The sequence below is a fragment of the Cucurbita maxima genome, unplaced genomic scaffold, assembly GCF_002738345.1.
Source record: "Cucurbita maxima cultivar Rimu unplaced genomic scaffold, Cmax_1.0 Cma_Scf00003, whole genome shotgun sequence".
NCBI classification, from domain to species: domain Eukaryota; kingdom Viridiplantae; phylum Streptophyta; class Magnoliopsida; order Cucurbitales; family Cucurbitaceae; genus Cucurbita; species Cucurbita maxima.
In genome coordinates this window covers 5,125,595-5,145,584 of record NW_019272019.1, presented here as the reverse complement: position 1 = coordinate 5,145,584, position 19,990 = coordinate 5,125,595, and the positions used below count along the sequence as shown (strand labels likewise).

The following is a 19,990-nucleotide window of genomic DNA, read 5'->3' as shown; positions in this document are numbered from 1 at the left end:
TATATTTTAACTTAGATTTTCGTCGTTCGTATATTTTTAGGTAAGAATTTCTAAATTTTTTTTAGTGTTTGGTATGATTATGTATTAAACTTTTAAATAAAATAAATGGGTTTTATTAAAACACTAAACTTTTAATTTAATAAAATTAAATAAATTAGAAGAAAGAAAATCCACCATGAAAGAGTGGAGGATCCTTCTCTTTTAATGCCTTCTTTTCCAAAAGTGATGACTCAGAAGTGAGAGGAGGGAGAGGAGAGAGAAAACGAAAAGGTTTGGAAAAAATAAATGGTAAATATTTAAGACGGTAATTAAGAATTTATTTACTGTGACGGGCTCGAATTTACACGGCGGTAAGTGACTATTTGAATTTTGAATGTTGGCGGGTTTGCGATAACCTATTTGATTTACCGGGTAAATTACAGGGAGATAAAAAGGTAATTACCGGTCCAAAACTCGTGCCTGTTCTCCAACTCCCCGCGTAAATCCCTCTACCTCTGCTCATTTTCCTCCCTATTTTTTGGCCACCGACGGCCAAAAATCTACGAACCGAGGAGATCGTCGGGAATGTACGGTGGCTCTACGCTGCCATTCCGGCGTCTTTTTCGCTTCATTATCTTTCACTCACTGAACCACTGTTTTCAGCTCGCTTTTAAACTCCAGCGATTGAAGAATATTGTTTTTGCTTATTCGAGGCCGTTAACGACCGATCGGATTCTTATCGTGCAGGTAAGTTTGAAAACTTAAAAGTGTTTTTTGTTTCTCCTTATGGACTGTTCTCAGTTTTTTTTTAATATGTGATTGCTTAGTGCTAGTTTTTAGCCAATGATTCGTGGATTTGAACGAGCACAATGATATATGATGATTTTTCTGTATTTTTCTCTTTTTTCTGTGTTCGTTGAATATTTAGCTTGGGAGGGACTATATCGTGATTGAAGTAGTGAGTTTGAGAGAGCTGTATCGACATAGAACTGTAGAATAGTAGGAAGATTTTGACATAGAATAGTAGGATGATTTTGGTGCCGGCCAACTGGTTTGACATAGAATAGTAGGATGATTTTGATGCGCTGTGCCCTCTAGTGAAGGAGAGTTTTCAGTTGTATTCGGATATTTGTGAAGTCTTGGCTCTTTTGCATGATACGTTCTTTGGTATGTAGCATCCGGACTGTGTCAAGGCATTTGATGCGTATGATATTGCAGGGAAGCAGATTGATGAGCTCTCTATGTTTTATAAATTGGTGTAAAGATGTAGGTGTTGTAAGGTCTTCTGAGTATCTAGAGGTTCGGGGAATTGACTGCAAGGTATTGGAGACATTGGATACGTTTGTTAGGGACAGAGCAAAAAGACCGACGAATCGAGAGAAGGAGCAACGTTTACCTTCTTGAGGATTATTGAGAGGAGTACTCCCCTTGGTTAATTAAGAGGAAGATCATGAGTTTATGACTAAGGAACACTATCTCCATTGGTATCACGTCTTTAGAGGAAACCAAAACAAACCAAAAGCAAAGTCATGAGAGCTTGCTTATGAAAGTGAACAATACCGTACCATTGTGGAGGTTCTTGATTCTTACTATGGTATCGTAACTATGTCTTTTACTTAGTCATGCCAATAATATCTTCAAGTGTCGAACGAAAAAGTTGTGAGCCTACCCCTTATTCAAGGGCTCTAGAGAAAGAGTTGAGTCTCGATTAAGAGGGGGCTATTCGATAGCAGCTCTGGAGAAGGAGGTCTCAAGGGAGGCTCTATGGTGTACTTTTTTCGAGAAAAAGATTGTCGGGAATTATTGAGCCTTTACAAATTAAGAGGAATATCATGAACTAATTAAGAGGTTTCTGATTCCTGCTTTACCTCCGAAGAGCCAATGACTGATATGAATGAAATAAAAGCTCTATCACTCCACCTGAAAATCATACTTGAACCTCCTCCTGTGCCCAAACCTCAACAAAAATTCGTAGAAGACTTGGGTCAATTTGAGAGACGATGCTGTTAGTTCAGATGATCAAGGTCATAGTCGTCTGGCACTGGCTTTGTTTGCTGGCTTAGCAGCTAATGGCACAAATGAATCCTGGGAAGCTTTCCCTTCTTCCAATCGACAGCCAGAAGTAACCCATGGCAGGGCAGACGCCTGCTGCTGGACCTGGGAAAGCGGATTGGGAACTGGCCTTGATATAGATGCAAGCAATTTAACGTGGGAGAGAGCAGCACTTGGTGGTGGATTTGATCCATTATTGTTAAATGGCATGTATGATCAAAGAATAGTTAGACTGCATACCAGCACTGCCCAATTAAGTGGTGGAAGTGCTAGCAGTCTACCAACAACAAAACTCCTGATTTGGCTACCATTCAAACGGTTAATCAGGATCCTTTCGCAGCATCGTAAAGCATCCCGCCTCCGTCATATGTGCAAATGGCCGATATGGAGAAGAAACTACAACTTCTAGTGAGCAACAACAAATATAATAGCATTATACAAGAGACGAGTGTTAGGAACTACAAACCTCCATAATGATATGATATTGTCTATTTTGAACATAAGTTATCGTAGCTTTGCTTTTTGTTTAATCAAAATGCTTAATAAAAGATGCAGTGCCAAAATCAGTAACCACTCGAGTTACTATGCTGCAAGACCAGTGATTCAGAGTGCCCTATTGAATGCCTCTGGTTAGGAGTGAGTGGGTATTACTACACTCAGTGATGCCTACCTTTGCCTTGCATCTCTACTCTTTTACTCGGTTCGTTGTGGCTATAGCTCTATTCAATTTCTAAACTTTCATTAGGCCTATAATTAGAAATCAATTGTTTTCTTGGCGATAAATTTAATTTTTATGTGTAATATAATTTTAAGCTTTTAAATTAAATTTATAATTTAAAAAGTTTACACGGGTATGTATAGTATCATTCAACTAATCCATAATTATTTGCTTCATAAAGTTTTTTTTTTTTTTTTTTTTGAAGATCCAGGCATTGATGGGTATTATTGGAGCTTCTTAGCTGTGGATTGTTGGAATTCGCAGCCCTGCGGAATACTGCTGAAATTCGCATGTGGTTTACAGGTACGCATCTGCTTCATAGTAATAAAATATTTACATCCAGAAATTATTGAAATTGTTTATTATCTGTTGCCTGATGGATTTGGTATTTAAAATTATTATTTTTAATTCTTATTTTTGTTGGCTTGGACAAGAGTTAAGGGGACAACAACGTTGAGAATATCAGCCTTGTCCTAATTTGAAAGCCAAAGGGTTGGGAGATAAAAGGGGTAATTATTAGTGATAATAATAAATTTTAAATTAGAAAAGATTGAATATATTTTNTTTTTTTGAAAAATTTTAATACATGCTTTTTTTTTTTTTTTTTTTTTTTTTTTTTTTGTATAGAAAAATCTATTGAAAGTTACATAAAATTTAAAGTAATATTAAAATATCATAAAAAATAAATGAAAAGAAGCTTGGAGAAAACAAGGGAATAGCGGTGTCATAATGGTCCAAGTGTTGAAAACCGACATCATATGAATGTTGCCGTCCTGGCACATAGGAAAAAGAAATTCAAATAAGAGTCTTGGATATTATTTCATTAAGGAAATTTCAAACCTCATTTAGGGCTAAATTTGCAATTCAATTAACCTACTCCAACTTCCAACTTCTTAATCCATAGTGGATAAAAACCTTCAACTTTTATAGGACTTATAGCATTCTCTAGTGAGCTCGTAGTTGAAGGTTGACCTTATAGGAGACTATGAGATCTTACATCGGTTGGAGAGGAAAACGAAACATTCTTTATAAGAGTGAAAATTTCTCCCTACCAAATACATTTTAAAATATTGAGGGAAAACCCAATGAAGACAATATTTATTAGCAGTGGATTTGAGCTGTTACAAATGGTATCAGAGTCTGTCATTGTGCGGTGTGCCAGTGAAGACACTAGGCCTTCAAGGGGGTGGATTGTGAGATCCCACATCGGTTGAAGAGGGGAACGAAACATTTCTTATAAAAGTGTAAAAACTTCTCCGTAGTAGATGCGTTTTAAAACTTTGAATGAAAGCCCAAAGCAGACAATATCTGCTAGCGGTGGATTTGGGTTGTTATTAAGACATGCTTTTCACTAGCCAGCTAGCAAAAAAGAGAGGGAAAGAAAGTCGATAAGAAACATAACATACTACGATGTGTATCCCAGTAATATGTTCCAAATTATTGTAAATACTCTTTTTTATGTACCTCCCAACAAAACTGTCCTTTTGTCCCCTAAAGGGTACCAATAGAATTTAAACTCACATGGATTTTATACCATATAGCAATATGGTAAATAATAGCGACATGTACTAAATTTGGGAACTAGATCCAATATAATATATTTCCCACAATGAATAAAATTAGATGTCAGTACTTAGGTCATGTGAATCTCGAAATGTGAGGTTTCCTTAATAAGATACGACTTTTTTTAATGTCTTAATATGAACAAATCATGATTTGTATGACGATAATTAATGTGGTGTCTAATGAATCATGTCCGAATTTAAATAGCAATATGTATTGGTATGTCATAAAATTATATGGATCGGTATTTTTTATCATATATACTTAGTGTTTGAAGTTTGTGATTTGTTTATTTAGTTTCTAAATTTTTGATATTATATAAAATTCTTAAAGTTTTAATTTTGTTTTTATTAGGTTTAAATTTTATGTTTAATACTTTTAATTTTGTATATAGCAGATTTGTAATTTAAAAAAAAAATGAAAGGTTAAAAATTAAATTTGTAATTTTGAAAGTTTAGGAATTATAAATCATTAAAATATTTTAAAATTTAAATTCTTGCAAATATAAATTAATATTTGGGGTAATAATTACCACAGTTGCGCAATTGAATTAAAAAATGACGGTAAAATTGGATTTACGAAGGAACATAATAATGATATTCCAATAAAAGAGTGACCGTGTTGACCAACGAAGGCCGGCGGTAAAGAATTAAGAAGAAAAGAAAAATTACCGCCGTAACCGAACACGTCGAATGCGCGATTATGCCTTTCTTCCGACACGCCGCCTCCACCTTCCATAAAATGTCTCTCGTTTTTCTATTTCACCAAATTTCAAAGTTAGATTTTTAAGTTTTTTCAGAAAAATAAAAATTATAACTAATTTTAAAATTGTTTGAAATTTGTGTATGCGGAAACTAAAATGTCCCGTATTTAAGGATTAATGCGGTTTTAAGCGATTTATGTGTATGTTTCAGATCTGTGATGGAAAAAATGAACGGTCAAGATCGGTTTCATTTCTCTGCTACTACTACCCCTACCTAGATCCACCCATTTCCCACTGCAAAACACCGACTCCGATAACATCGCTCCGAATCTCTCAGCTCTTTCCTCTTCCGCGTTGTCGCTTTTTCACTCTCTTCTTCCCTTCTCTCTCATCTCCTTGCATTTTCATCTCGCCTTTCTAGCTGTTTCCTTGGACAGCCTCCTTCAATTCGGCGGCCGTCGCGTCAATCTGAGGGATTTTCTTGCAGATCTACGATATTCAGCCTCCGTTGCTGGTAAGCTTGATGGTTTTTGTGGTTTTCTTGATGGTTTTGGCTGTGATTTCTTTCACTGGTTGATTTATGCGAGTTTTAAGCAATTTTTTGCTGTTTTGATATTTTTTAGTTGTGTGGACTGTTTGCTGAGGGAGGGTAGTGAGGATCGAGTCCGAGAGGAAGCGGGGAGTTTGGTGAGGGTTTTGTTGAGATTGTCGAGATGGCGCCTAGTACGATCCGGAAGGCGATCGGGGCGGTGAAGGACCAGACGAGTATTGGAATTGCGAAGGTTGCGAGTAATACGGCGCCGGACCTTGAGGTGGCGATCGTAAAGGCCACTAGCCATGACGATGATCCGGCCAGTGAGAAGTATATTAGGGAGATTTTGAGCCTGACATCGTATTCTCGTGGCTATGTGAATGCGTGTGTGGTGGCGATTTCGAAGCGTCTGGCCAAAACGAGGGACTGGATTGTGGCGCTCAAGGCACTCATACTTGTGCACAGGTTGTTGAATGAAGGGGACCCGGTGTTTCAGGAGGAGATCTTGTATGCCACTAGAAGGGGTACGAGGCTGTTGAATATGTCTGACTTTAAGGATGAAGCTCATTCGAGCTCATGGGATCACTCAGCTTTTATTCGAACTTATGCATTTTACTTAGATCAACGACTGGAATTGGTGTTGTTTGAAAAGAAAGGTGGTAGTGCAAGGGGAAATTCCCGTGGGGATGATAGATTTGATGGAAGAGATGACTTTAGATCTCCGCCCCCGAGGCCGTATGAGAACGGTTATGGCGAGTATAGGGGCGAGAGAGAGAATGGAAACTATGGTGGGATGAGGAGGTCGAGATCTTTTGGTGACGTAGGAGAATCAATGGAGAGGGAGGGGCAGGGGCAGGGGCGTAACAAGGGGCCTGTGACCCCATTGAGGGAAATGCCAATTGAGAGAATTTTCGGAAAGATGGGACATTTGCAGAGATTGTTGGATAGATTCTTGTCGTGTCGACCGACGGGGTTGGCGAAGAGTAGTAGGATGATTTTGTATGCTTTGTATCCTCTAGTGAGGGAGAGTTTTCAGTTGTATGCAGATATTTGCGAGGTTTTGGCTGTTTTGCTTGACAAATTCTTTGATATGGAGTATTCTGACAGTATGAAGGCATTTGATGCATATGGTAGTGCAGCCAAGCAGATTGATGAGCTAATTGCATTCTATAATTGGTGTAAAGACACAGGAGTTGCTAGATCCTCTGAGTATCCAGAGGTGCAGAGAATTACCAGCAAGTTACTGGAGACATTGGAGGAATTTCTGAGGGAAAGAGGGAAGGCGCCAAAGAGCCCCGAGAGGGAGCCACCTCCGCCCGCTCCTCAAGAGGAAGAACCAGTGCCTGATATGAATGAAATAAAAGCTCTTCCTCCACCTGAAAATTATACTCCACCTCCACCCGAACCCGAGCCCCAGCCTGCTCCTAAACCTCAACCACAAGTCACGGAAGACTTGGTCAATCTTAGAGATGATGCAGTTAGTGCAGATGCTCAAGGTAACAAGCTAGCACTGGCTCTGTTTGCTGGCCCAGCAGCTAATGGCGCAAATGTTTCCTGGGAAGCTTTCCCTTCTGATGGACAGCCAGAAGTAACCTCTGCCTGGCAGACCCCGGCTGCTGAACCTGGCAAAGCCGATTGGGAATTGGCGTTGGTTGAGACAGCCAGCAATTTATCGAGGCAGAAGGCAGCGCTTGGTGGTGGACTCGACCCATTGTTGCTAAATGGCATGTATGACCAAGGAATGGTCAGGCAGCACACTAGCACTGCACAGCTGAGCGGTGGAAGCGCTAGCAGTGTAGCATTACCCCACCCCGGAAACGGCAAAACTCCTGTACTGGCTCTTCCAGCTCCCGATGGAACCGTCCAGGCCGTGAATCAGGATCCTTTCGCTGCATCATTAAGCGTTCCACCACCTTCATACGTGCAAATGGTGGAGATGGAGAAAAAACAGCATATGCTGGTGCAGGAACAGCAGTTATGGCAGCAGTATGCAAGAGATGGGATGCAGGGGCAGAGCAGTTTGAACAAAATGAGTAACCCCCCAGGTTACTACAACATGGCAGCCGGACCAATGGCCCCGATGCCGTACGGGATGCCTCCGATGAACGGCAGCGGGTATTACTACATTCCTCAATGATATCTACGCATGCCTTTTACACACACATATATATATATATATATACTATGTTCATCCTGTATTTGTAGTGTATTTCTTTGACTAAATGATATAATTTTTGCTTCCTTCTGCTGTTTGTGCCATAAAAAGTGGGGTGGGAACTTTGTTTGGCTGTGGACAGCTGATATTATTTTATGGCTTTTGATAATGGAAGTCTCATAAATCCCTACTCTAATTTGAATGCTTTGAGCTCTTCTGTAAATTTGCTTTGAGATCTTCGATGTTACGATATTAGATTCACAACTTGTTGATAACTTGATGGTCTTAGTTCTTTCTTCATAGTAACCAGGTAAAATGATACTCTAATCGATTGCCACGTGTACTCTTGATTTGGATTTTGCAGTCTTATGTACATTGCTGTAATTGGTTGTCTAATTTGCTTTCTTCCATGAATTCACTAATTATTTGTTATAAATGTCTTCAATGTTGCTAACATTGTCTAAACTTTATTCTGGGTGGCTTTGTCATTGAAATTCAATGTTTTCTAAATTAAGAAACAATCAACATGAATCCACTACCCGTTGAATCTAACAACTTTCATAAATGCTATGTTCTTAACTCCTAAATCAAGTTGATTTCATTCCAATTTAACAATCTTACGGAAGATTAAGACTTTTTAGATCTAAATATTCTATTAGGGTAAAAATATTCGTTTGAGATTTGAGTTACGCCATGATTTGCAACCATCTAGTGAAATTTGAACAAGAGAATAAAATGGATCACAGCAAGTCAGACACATACTACAGTGTGCCGATTCTGCAATTTAGTAGTATAGACGGCGGATGAATGCATAATCCAATTATGGGTCTTGATCGTGGTGGACCGACTCACAAACAAAAAGAAAGATGCAAATCTCTTGCAACGAGACCATCCATATTCCTTATAAATGGGCAAGACTCACTCAGATGGGTAATGAGCACTGCTGTATTATACGGAAATATGAAAAATTCTATAAGACACCAAAAAGAGCGATGGGGAGCCACTCCAAAAGCATGAATCGGTGCATATTTTGACCTTTTAATCTACATCGAAACTTGATCTTACTGGGCCGACACTTTGGAGACGGGCCCAAAAGGAATGTCCAGGCCCATTTGTTACTATTCTCAACTGGCCCAATTTTACAGCCCGCCAATATTGGGCTTGAGCTGAGCTAGGAAAGGCCCATCCAAAGCCCAAGACAAGGCTGTAGGGTATTTGAGTGTGAGGAGAGCTTGGAAGGCACCACAACCAAGTTCTCTCATTCAAGAGATTTTGAGGTTCCTTCTTCACCTTTCCCCCCTTCAACCCTTTTGCTTGCTTTTTGGATGTTTGACTCGGGTGTTCATTTTTTCTTCCCGTGTGGCTCGGGACAGAAGAAACCCGTAAAATTTCTACTTTGAGGGTAATTTTGAAACATTTACGACATTTTATATGCAGGTGTTCATGTCATAAATTTAATGTCTAATGTTGTAGAATAGTGTTTTCTTCTCGGGAATAGTTCACATGACTATCAATTCAAATATTCATTTCATAGAATTCTTAGAAATCTACGTAAGTTAATTAGTATCACTATATCGATAGTTCGTATTCGAAATCGAAAAATTTTGATGTAGTCTTAAAAACAGCCATCTCAAGATTATTCAAATGATAGCAAGACGTTAGTTTCGTAGTATTAATATGAAATGTATGCAATATCGAGATAATCTTATAATCGTCGGTTCGAACTAAACAAAACGTTTTCTTTCTTCTGTCTCCACAGATACATACGATGCATTCGATTTCGTATCTCCTTTTTTATTTGCTTGAAACATGGAAATATTTTTACACTAATTCTTGTTTTCTCCAAAGACCATTCCATGTTTGAAAGAGTGCTTTAAGAGCACAAAAGCCGAAGTCTTAAAGTAAGTGACTTTTTCTACTTTCTTTTCCCTCATTTTTCAAATCAAATTAAAGTTAATTCAAATTTTCATTAAAAATTTATTATACATAAAAATTCTCAAATTTTTTAATAAAAATTATAAAAAGAATCAATCATATACATCAACTCAACTATGTTCAAATTGGTTTAAAATTTTAATTTAATTTTATACAATTTTATCGTAATTTTTATTTTTCTTTTTGGTATTGCATGCAATTTGACATATAATATAATATATATATATATATATATATATATATATATATATATATATATATGCAAAGCACAAGGAAGACAAAATTGTTTTCTAAGTTTATGANAATCCCGCCGGTACGGAAACCATTAAAAGAACACCCAATAACTTATTTGGCACTGTACGAAGGATTTGAAATACGGGAAAGAAATACCATTCCGGCAATATTTCCAAAGGAGTTGCAAATGGATCTGCGGGTTCACCAATCATTGATGGTTCTAGAACCGCTAAACCCACGTTACATGCAATAGTACCTAGAATTACTACTGGAAAAATATATAAAAGATCATTGGGCCATGCGGGTTCTCCGTAATAATTATGACCCATACCCTTAGCCAATTTAGCTCTTAATACAGGATCATTCAAATCTGGTTTTTTTGTTATTAGGATAGGTGAATTATTATGGATCCATCCCCCGAAAGAACCGGACATGATAATTTTTCATCATCCGGCTCGAGCACAAATCAAACGAACCAACTGGATGCAGATAAAAAATCGCTATCTTATCCAAGCATATATAAAATAAATGATTGATTCCAGACAAGACTCTATTTCACTGCATTGACCTTAAACTCGCTTATATCAAAAAAATTATTTGTCGGGTTATCTATTATTTCTATAAAAAAAATCCATTAATTTTCAAATTACGAAGAATAAATTTTTTTCTGGGTAATTAATAGTATAGTTTTGCACTTCCAATTTTGCTATTCTTTTAAAAATTTCTAAAGATTATAAGTTCGGGATGACGATTGATACATATCAGGGAAGAACCGAACAAAAAAAAAAAAAAAAAATCCATAAATTTAATTATTATCCAATTGGGAAAATAAAAAATTAAAAAAAATACGACCAAAACATAAATTAAGTCTAGTTAAAATTTAATTTGGGTTCTTCCTTTGGAATAAAATTAAAATAATTTAATTTTCCAAAGTACACTAAAAAATTAAATAAACAAATACTCAACTTGGAGGCAACCAACCAAGAAGATTGAAGCATGTGGGTATCAATATTAAACTTAGAAAATATAAATAAAAATTGCATTATTTATTACCTACAAACAAAATAAATAAATAAATAAAATCCAATAACCTATCAGCTCCCCCACTACTATCCTTCCATTTAATTAAATTATCCCAATTAAAATTAAGTCATTTATTTTTGTATGGTTGGAAGAATATAATTTTATTTAAAATTAATCATGAGAGTGTAAGAATAGCTTAATTAAAACAATAATATTTTTGAAATTCAACACATAAAAACCCTGTTTTCGGGTTAGTCTGGTTGACCCAACTAAAAAAATATCACGAGCCAATCCAACTTTTATAGTTTGTGTTGGGTTGTAACTATGGGTTTGGTTGATGTGATCTAAAAATGTCATGAACAAACCCGAATTTTCAATTTTTCAAAATTTCAAGTTCGATTGGGTAGTTCAAGCTGGTCGATTTCTCAAGTCTTATGAACGCTTTTAACATTGAGTTGTCGATGGTAAACCTTAAAACTCCCCAAATTCACATATTGATAGGAGAAGAATAAGTTAAAATGATTATGATACAAAAAAAATAAAAAATGCAGAAATTTATGATCCCAACACCAAATTTAGATTATAATATATGAAGGCTTTGGATCTCTTCATCTTTTGGGATCTTCCAAGCGATGGAGAAGAAGAAAGAAAGAAAGAAAGAAAGAAAGAATGGGAAGCAAATCATTAAATATTATGACTGACGAACCCCATATGAACGCTTTGCTCATCTTTCCTTTGGTGGGTGAAAAGAAAATGGCGGTATCTCTCACAACATGGAGACAGGACAAACAATTCCTTCCCAACAACCCTTTATTTTTCTGCCCTTTTCAGACCAGCGTAGAAGAAGAACCACCCACAGCCCCTCTCTTCCTCGTACAACCTCGAGCTCTGGTCCTTTTGCACAATTTCCACAGATAAGTTGTTCTTCTTCCCCAAGTATTGACTTGATCGGACGCCATTGGAGCTCAGTGTAGTCTTGTTCTTCCATGGATTTCAAAATTAGTCAATACCCATTGTTGCTGAGTTCTATTTGATGTCATTTCGCTTTAGAAACTTCCACTTTCTGTGCGTTTTTGTGTGTTTTTGCGTTGTTTTCTTCATATTTGATTGATTTTCTCAACTGGGTCGAAGCTTGATTCTGAAATTTGTGATGGGTTCTTCAAATTTTGGTGGTTTAATCTGTTTTTTGAGCTGGTTTTATCTGTTCATCTTGATTCAATGTGGAGTATCCTTAGCAAGTACTAGGAGTTTTGGGAACATTTCTCCAGGGTTTCAAGGCTCTCAGATGAACTGGATTGATAACGATGGCTTGTTTCTTATGTCCAATAACTCTAAATTTGGGTTTGGATTTGTGACTACTCAAGATGTTACAAGGTTTACACTGGCTATCATCCACACAGGCAGCTTACGAGTTGTTTGGTCGGCCAATAGGGCCTCCCCTGTTCTAAATTCTGATAAGTTTACATTTGATGAGAAGGGAAATGCAATGTTGATGAAAGGTTCTTTGGTGGTTTGGTCTACAAATTCAAGTGACAAAGGGGTTTCTGGTTTGGAGTTGCAGAACTCGGGGAATTTGGTTTTACGAGCAAACGATAGCGATCGAGGTATCGTTTGGGAGAGTTTTAGCTATCCAACTGATACCCTTTTATCAGGGCAGGATTTTGTTGAAGGAATGAAACTTGTGAGTGATCTTAGCAAAAATAACTTGAGCTATTCCCTTGAAATGATATCTGGTGATCTGATTCTATCAGCAGGCTTTCGATCCCCGCAGCCTTACTGGTCGATGGCTAAGGAGAATCGAAAAACCGTTAATCGGAACGGTGGAGCTGTTTCCTCGGCGAATCTTGATTCAAACTCTTGGAGGTTCTATGATCGAAACAATGTCTTGCTCTGGCAATTCATCTTCTCAAATAAAGTGAACGAAAATGCTACTTGGATAGCTGTTTTAGGAGACGATGGCTTTATCTCGTTCTATAATCTTCAAGATTCCGGTGCTGTGTCGAGCATTAGGATACCTGAAGACTCTTGTAGCACACCGGAGCCGTGTGGCTCGTATTTTATATGTTATAGTGGGAACCGATGCCAATGCCCTACTGTTCTTAGCTCGAATCCGAATTGTCAGCCTGGGATTGTGTCTCCTTGTGATCGTTCGAATGGAAGTATCGAGCTTGTAAGTACGGGGTTTGGCCTAAAATATTTTGCACTTGGATTCCTACCATCGACTTCGACGACTGATTTAGATGGTTGCAAGGAATCTTGCATGAGCAACTGTTCTTGTCGGGCGTTGTTCTTCGAAAACCGAACAGGGAAGTGTTTCTTGTTGGACGACGTAGGTGGGTTTCAAAATGCAAACGAAAACTATGACTTTGTTTCATACATCAAGATCTTGAACAATGTAGGTAGCGGTGACGACAATGATCGGAGTAAAAATGGTGGAATGAACTCTCATATCGTGGCGATCATCGTTGTTTTTACTGTGTTCGTCATTTGTGGTCTAGTTTATTTGGCTTTTTGTTACTACAAGATGAAGAAGAAACCGCCCGGAACTCCTCACGAGACGTCTGAGGATGATAACTTCTTGAATGGTTTAACCGGGGCGCCGATTCGTTATAGCTACGACGATCTTCGAAGTGCAACCAATAACTTTTCGATGAAGCTTGGTCAAGGGGGATTTGGCTCGGTATATCAAGGAGCTCTACCGGACGGAACCCGGCTTGCCGTGAAGAAATTGGAGGCGATCGGTCAGGGGAAGAAGGAGTTTCGAGCCGAAGTGAGCATAATCGGTAGCATCCATCATGTTCACTTGGTTAGGCTCAAAGGCTATTGTGCTGAAGGATCACACAAGCTTCTTGCTTATGAGTACATGGCAAATGGGTCATTGGACAAATGGATATTTAGGAAGAACAAAGAAGATTTTTTGTTAGATTGGAACACAAGATTCAATATTGCATTAGGAACAGCTAAAGGACTAGCTTACCTCCACGAAGATTGCGACGTAAAGATTATTCACTGTGATATCAAACCCGAAAACGTGCTTCTCGATGACAAGTTCCTTGCAAAAGTATCGGACTTCGGGCTTGCAAAGCTAATGACACACGAGCAAAGCCATGTTTTCACGACACTAAGAGGAACTCGAGGGTATCTGGCACCAGAGTGGATCACGAACTACGCTATATCAGAGAAGAGTGATGTTTATAGCTACGGGATGGTGTTGCTCGAGATAGTCGGGGGAAGAAAAAACTTCGACCCAACCGAAACGTCGGAAAAAGGCCATTTCCCATCATATGCTTTTAAAATGCTTGAAGAAGGAAGACTTGAAAACCTCCTTGATCCAAATTTGGTGATAAATGATGGTGATGAGAGAGTTTTTACAGCCATCAAAGTTGCTCTTTGGTGCGTACAAGAAGATATGCACCTCAGGCCACCAATGACTCGAGTAGTCCAAATGCTCGAAGGCCTTTGTGTCGTTCCTCCGCCTCCGACTTCCTCCCCGCTCGGTTCTCGCCTGTTTTCAAGCTTCTTCAAATCAGTCAGTGAGGGAGGAACCTCTTCCGGGCCTTCCGACTGCAACAGCGATGCATATCTTTCGGCGGTGAAGCTATCCGGGCCAAGATGATTTCGGCGTATCGTATCGTTCATTCCACAGATGAGTTCTCTTATACTTCTTACATAACATCATATTCTTGTAAATTAGTTTTGCTGTTTGTTATGTACATTTTGAGTGCTGATTTTGTATGGTAAATTTGTTCTCTGCTACTTCTTTATTGTCTGTAATGGCCCAGGCCGACCGTTAGCAGATATTGTCTTCTTTGGACTTCCCCTCAAAGTTTTAAAACGCGTCTAGGGAAAGGTTTTCACACCCTTATAAAGGGTGTTTCGTTCTCCTCCCCACCCAATATGGAATTCTCACAATCCACCCCCCTTCGGGACCCAGCGTCCTTACTGGCACACCGTCTCGTGTCTACCCTCTTCGAGGAACAGCCTCCTCGTTGGCCTATCGTCCAGTGTCTGGCTCTGATACCATTTGTAACGTTCCAAGCCCACCGCTAGCAGATATTGTCTTCTTTGAACTTTCCCTTTCGTGCTTCCCCTCAAGGCTTTAAAACGCGACTGTTAGGGAAAAGTTTTCACACCCTTGGTGTTTCGTTCTCCTCCCCACCCAATGTGGGATTCTCACAATTCACCCCTCTTTGGGACCCAACGTTCTTATTGGCACACCGCCTCGTGTCTACCCCTTCGAGGAACAGCCTCCTCGTTGGCACATCGTCCAGTGTCTGGCTCTGGTACCATTTGTAACGGCACAGGCTCACCGCTAACAGATATTGTCCTCTTTGGACTTTTACTCAAAGCTTTAAAACGCGTCTAGGGAAACGTTTTCACACCCTTATAAATGGTGTTTCATTCTCCTCCCAACCCAATATGGGATTCTCACAATCCACCCTCCTTCGGGACCCAACGTTCTTACTGGCACACCACCTCGTGTCTACCCTCTTCGAGGAACAGCCTCCTTGCTAGCACATCGTCCGGTGTCTGGCTCTGATACTATTTGTAACGGTCCAGACTCACCGCTAGCAGATATTGTCATTTTTGGACTTTCCCTTTCGGGCTTCCCCTCAAGGCTTTAAAACGCTCTGCTAGGGAAAGTTTTCACACCCTCATAAAAGATGTTTCATTCTCCTCCCCAACCAACGTGGGATTCTCACACTCAACTTCTTCAAAACTCCGAAACTACATCATCATGATCTCGTTGTCGTCGTCGTTCTTGTTGTCGTTGTCGTTGTCGTTGTCACTGTCATTGTCGTCATATTTTGCTATATGATATGATAGGAAAAGGGAAGAGATGAAAATTTGGGGAGAAAATGTAGACAAGAAGCATTTGGAATAAAGGGGATTTGAACAATGATGTGTGTCCAAAAATGTAAGCTCATGGGTCAGTCACTCCTTGAAATCCCCACCTTTTTTTTTCATTCATATCCTCATTTGTTTGGCCTTTTGTCTTCATCTCCCACTTTCGGAGAGAATAACGTAGAAACTTCTCCGTAGCTGACATGTTTTAAAATTGTGAAGTTGACGGCGATACGTAACGAGCCCTAATGGATAATATCTACTATCGATGAGTTTGGGCTGTTATAAATATTACGGGAGTCATATACCCTACAAATTGGTTAGGTTACGCATTTCTTGCTTGTAAAAGTGAAAACTATCCCCCCATAGATCAACACAGGCTCTTTTAGGTAAAGATGTTTTTTTTTTCTCTTTCTTGGGTGTTACACTACTTAACTAAAGACGTTTTTTTAGCTCAACAACATGTACGTCATTGAGGTACTCTCAAGTTGGCTATTAAAAAGAGATTTAAATCCTTCGTTCTATTATTTATCTCATCAATCATTATCGAAATAAACATATACATGATTAGAAGTAACAAGTGGTTCTAGTGTCGAGTTTCTTAATAGATGAAGCGTCGTTTCCAAATAGGATGAAGCAGAATTGAGACGAAGTGGGGGACCTAAATGGCAGGGGTCCAACGTGGCATTGAGTACCACGTGTAGGGAAATGATTGGGTGATGGAAGAAGAGAAAGTGAGGACCAGCAAAGAAAAGGGAAGTTGGTTGGAATGTCCAGAGAGAAGGAAGAGTAGAGTGTAAGAAGGAGAAGAGGATAGAGAACATGCAGTGGTCGGAATGCACGCGCCTGTGTCGCGTGGTGCCACCTAGCAGCCAATGCCCTCACGTGTTTCTCTCCCCCCTGTCACGTGACTTTCCGGGGATTGTTTGGACTTGGCCTTACACTATCCTTATCCTCATTCTGGATAGGGATAACATTGTTCTCCCGTTCTATTTATTTCCCCATATACCAAAACCCTAATTTTTTCCTTAATGTGAAATATATTTAATAAATTATGAGTTGAATACATTTTATTTAGTTAAAATAAACGTTCATTTTTCGTTCTAAAAATTCGAGATCTAATTGTAAGAGCTCCTAAAGGAGCGGTTTTAGTTTTAACTAGTTTGAATGGCTTATGATTTAGCCTCAACCTCGTTCTCAAAAAATGGCTAAATAAGATGAGATTAGATAACTATAATCCAGGTACGGGAATGACGAGGTTAGATATCTATCTCTTTTAAATTTTATTTTTTAAAATAATAAAACAATAGTGGAAGTGAGAGGACTCGAACCTGTGACCTATTAGTCAATGATACGTTTAAGTTAATTTTTATGATTAAATATTTAGGTTAAGTGGTTTGGAAAGAAAATTACAAAAAGGGCAAGATTATAACAGAAGAAATGAAAAAAGCGTGCAAGGATAAATAGGTAATTAGAGAAGTTACGTGGGAGTTAGGAAGCGGAACTTGCTTTAAAAGCATGGAGGAGGTTGTTTCAAAGTAGGTAATTAGGGTTTAATTACATTCCAATCTAATTAATTTCGTCTCTTTTAATCAACCGCCGTTTCTATTACCACTCAACCAATCATAATAATAATAATAATAATAATAATAAATAATTTAATTAAATTAAAACAAAACTCAACAACTCCTTTAACAGCAATATTTGCATTTAAAAATTAAAAATTATTTTGGAATCAAATAAATATTATAAAAATATATGGATATATAATTAAAAATATTTTTTTAATTAATAGTCTGGCTAAGGGACGTTGCTCGTTAAAATAAAAGTTATTGGTAAATCATATATTTAGTTTATTGTGAGATCTCATATCCATTGCGGGGAAACAAATCATGTTTTTATAAGGGTGTAGAAACCTCATCTTAACATACGTGTTTTAAAATCGTGAAGTTCACGGTCATACGTAACGACTCAATGTAGACAAAATTTGTTACCTGTAAACTTAAATTGTTACAAATGGTATCATAGCTACACACCTGGTAGCGTGCTAGTGAGGACGTTGGGCTCCTAAAGCAACTGGATTATGAGATCTCACATTAGTTGGAGAGAGAAATGAAAATAAACCTTTTTTTAATAGTCACATTTTAATACGTAACAGTCTATCATATTCAATATTTATAAGCTTTTAATTTTGGTGTTTAAATTTGACATTATGAAAATATAGAAATTAAATGTGTAATTAATAATAATATATCATTTTAATGGTTTAATTTATCCATTAAAATTGAATTTCCGCTGACCAATGAGACCTCCTCAAATAAAAAACTATTTAATTATGAATTCAAATTCAAAATGGAAAATACGAAAATCCATGGCCACCACCGGCGGGAAAAGTGGTGGCTTTTATTGCGAGGTGGGTAAGTGATGTGACCAAATTAACCTCAGATGTGAACGTCGAACGAGGATTGCGGTGGGGGCATTTAAGGAAACATAAAATGAGGCGGTCGTAAGCTCAGGTGGCGCCCCGAATAAATATGGCGCTTTCTCCTCTTTAACAAATTTAGTCTTAAAAAAATTATATTTATTTATTACGTCAATTTTTTAAATTACAATTTTAATAAATTTATATTAATACATTAATTATTATTTTTAAAATTTCAAATTTATTGAATTTCATAACCTTATATATATAGATATATATGTATAATATTATTATATGGTAAGTAAAGAGATAAAGGATTTAGATGATACCTATTGCCTACTACATAATATTTCTAAAGCTATCCAATTTATGAACTATCACTTTATTATTAATTTTTGTTGACATTATTATCATATTATTTACATGATCCTAACCATATAAGTTTTCTTTTAAATTATAAATTACAAATAAATAGAAAAAATATAATAATTTTAACTATTTGCAAATAAAAAAGCATTTAAATTAGCATACCATAAATTAATTTATTTATTAATATACATTCATTATTATGCAAAAATAAATGGTTACATTAACATCCAAAATTGGTCAGCTTTATTATTTTTTGGAGTATTTTTTATTTCTCATTTAAAATAATTAAAATTAAAATTAAAATCAATCATTGTTTTGTAGTTAGGGAAATTATTGTAAAAAAAAAAACGGAAATATAATAACATAATTAATTATTGTTCCCTTTTTTTAGGTACTTTTATTTTCTATCATAATTTTATAGGAATGGGTCTATTTTTAATTAATTATGATAAATCTCAATAATTCATTTACTCCATTTTATTATTTTTATATATTAAATAAATCTTTTGGTTTCATAATATGTCAATTTCATAAATAAATAAATAAATTTTATGATAGGTTAGTGAATTTTTTCGATCGTGCAATTCTATGCGTGTAATTATAAAGTTGGTTGATGTCGGGTATTCATCGAAAGCATAATAAGATTTGTTTTTATCGTTTTATTAAAAATTAGAAGAGACAAAACTAAATTAAAGTTTGCAGCGTTGATTCGAGATGTATCTATTATAATAGTAGGAGGAGTATGAAAGACGGGAAATAAATAAATAAATAATAATAGTTTATTAAAAAAAATCATCAAATTTTTTTAGTACAACAATTGTGGGGTATGAAAATTGAAACGCTCGCTCGATCCTCAAAAAAAAATTTGTAATAGCTCGAGACCATTGTTACTAGATACTGTCTGCTATGGCCTGTCATATTAGCGTCAACTTCACGGTTTTGAAATGTATTTGCTAAGAAGAGTTTTCTACACCTTTATAAAAAATGTTTCGTTCCCCGTTCCACTCCCTTTGGAGGGCCAACATCTTCACTGACACACTGACAGGTGTTTGGTTCGGGTACTATTTGTAATAGCTCAAGGTCACTACTAGTAGATATTGTCTGATATGACTCGAAATATATATCATTATCAACTTCACAATTTTAAAACATGTATATTAGAGAGAGATTTTTTTTACCCTTGTAAAGAATGCTTTATTCCCCTCGAAATATATATCAATTACAGTTGAGATATACGGACAATAGTAAATTGAAAATATTTTTAATACAATTATGAGCGAGTTATTTAATATATTTATATACTTTTTAAATTCATATTTATTACAATTTTATATCCAATAAGAGACTAATTAAACAATTTAAAGATTTATGTATTTATTGGAAACAAAAAGAAAATTGTTTAAAAATAATTAAAAAAAAAAAAAAAAAAAAAAAAAAAAAAAAAAAAAAAAAAAAAAAAA

The 19,990-nt window shown here is 36.8% G+C and overlaps 3 protein-coding genes across 3 annotated transcripts; all 3 read left to right on the top strand.

Annotated features, from left to right (window-relative positions):
* Nucleotides 1–473: 473 nt before the first annotated feature.
* Nucleotides 474–1,457, top strand: LOC111476675. Its single transcript, XM_023120452.1, has 2 exons — nucleotides 474–726; nucleotides 1,198–1,457. Exons 1-2 carry the CDS (start codon nucleotides 565–567, stop codon nucleotides 1,381–1,383), a joined length of 348 nt encoding a protein of 115 aa, XP_022976220.1. The 5' UTR covers nucleotides 474–564; the 3' UTR covers nucleotides 1,384–1,457.
* A 3,766-nt stretch (nucleotides 1,458–5,223) lies between these two features.
* LOC111476610 (putative clathrin assembly protein At2g25430) lies at nucleotides 5,224–7,900 on the top strand. The gene is made up of 2 exons (XM_023120354.1): nucleotides 5,224–5,529; nucleotides 5,639–7,900. Exon 2 carries the CDS (start codon nucleotides 5,729–5,731, stop codon nucleotides 7,682–7,684), a length of 1,956 nt encoding a protein of 651 aa, XP_022976122.1. The 5' UTR covers nucleotides 5,224–5,529; nucleotides 5,639–5,728; the 3' UTR covers nucleotides 7,685–7,900.
* Nucleotides 7,901–11,531: 3,631 nt separating this feature from the next.
* Nucleotides 11,532–14,648, top strand: LOC111476604 (G-type lectin S-receptor-like serine/threonine-protein kinase SD2-5). Its single transcript, XM_023120335.1, has one exon. The coding sequence runs from the start codon at nucleotides 12,045–12,047 to the stop codon at nucleotides 14,508–14,510; it is 2,466 nt and encodes an 821-aa protein (XP_022976103.1). The 5' UTR covers nucleotides 11,532–12,044; the 3' UTR covers nucleotides 14,511–14,648.
* The last annotated feature ends 5,342 nt before the right edge of the window (nucleotides 14,649–19,990 follow it).

What these genes read in the sequence shown, in the direction of transcription:
- LOC111476675 (XM_023120452.1), top strand. Translation starts at nt 565, where the DNA reads ATGTACGGTGGCTCTACGCTGCCATTCCGGCGTCTTTTTCGCTTCATT. An exon ending in ATCGGATTCTTATCGTGCAG is followed by an intron (nt 727 to 1,197) that starts GTAAGTTTGAAA and finishes ATGATATTGCAG; the next exon opens with GGAAGCAGATTGATGAGCTC.
- LOC111476610 (XM_023120354.1), top strand. Translation starts at nt 5,729, where the DNA reads ATGGCGCCTAGTACGATCCGGAAGGCGATCGGGGCGGTGAAGGACCAG.
- LOC111476604 (XM_023120335.1), top strand. Translation starts at nt 12,045, where the DNA reads ATGGGTTCTTCAAATTTTGGTGGTTTAATCTGTTTTTTGAGCTGGTTT.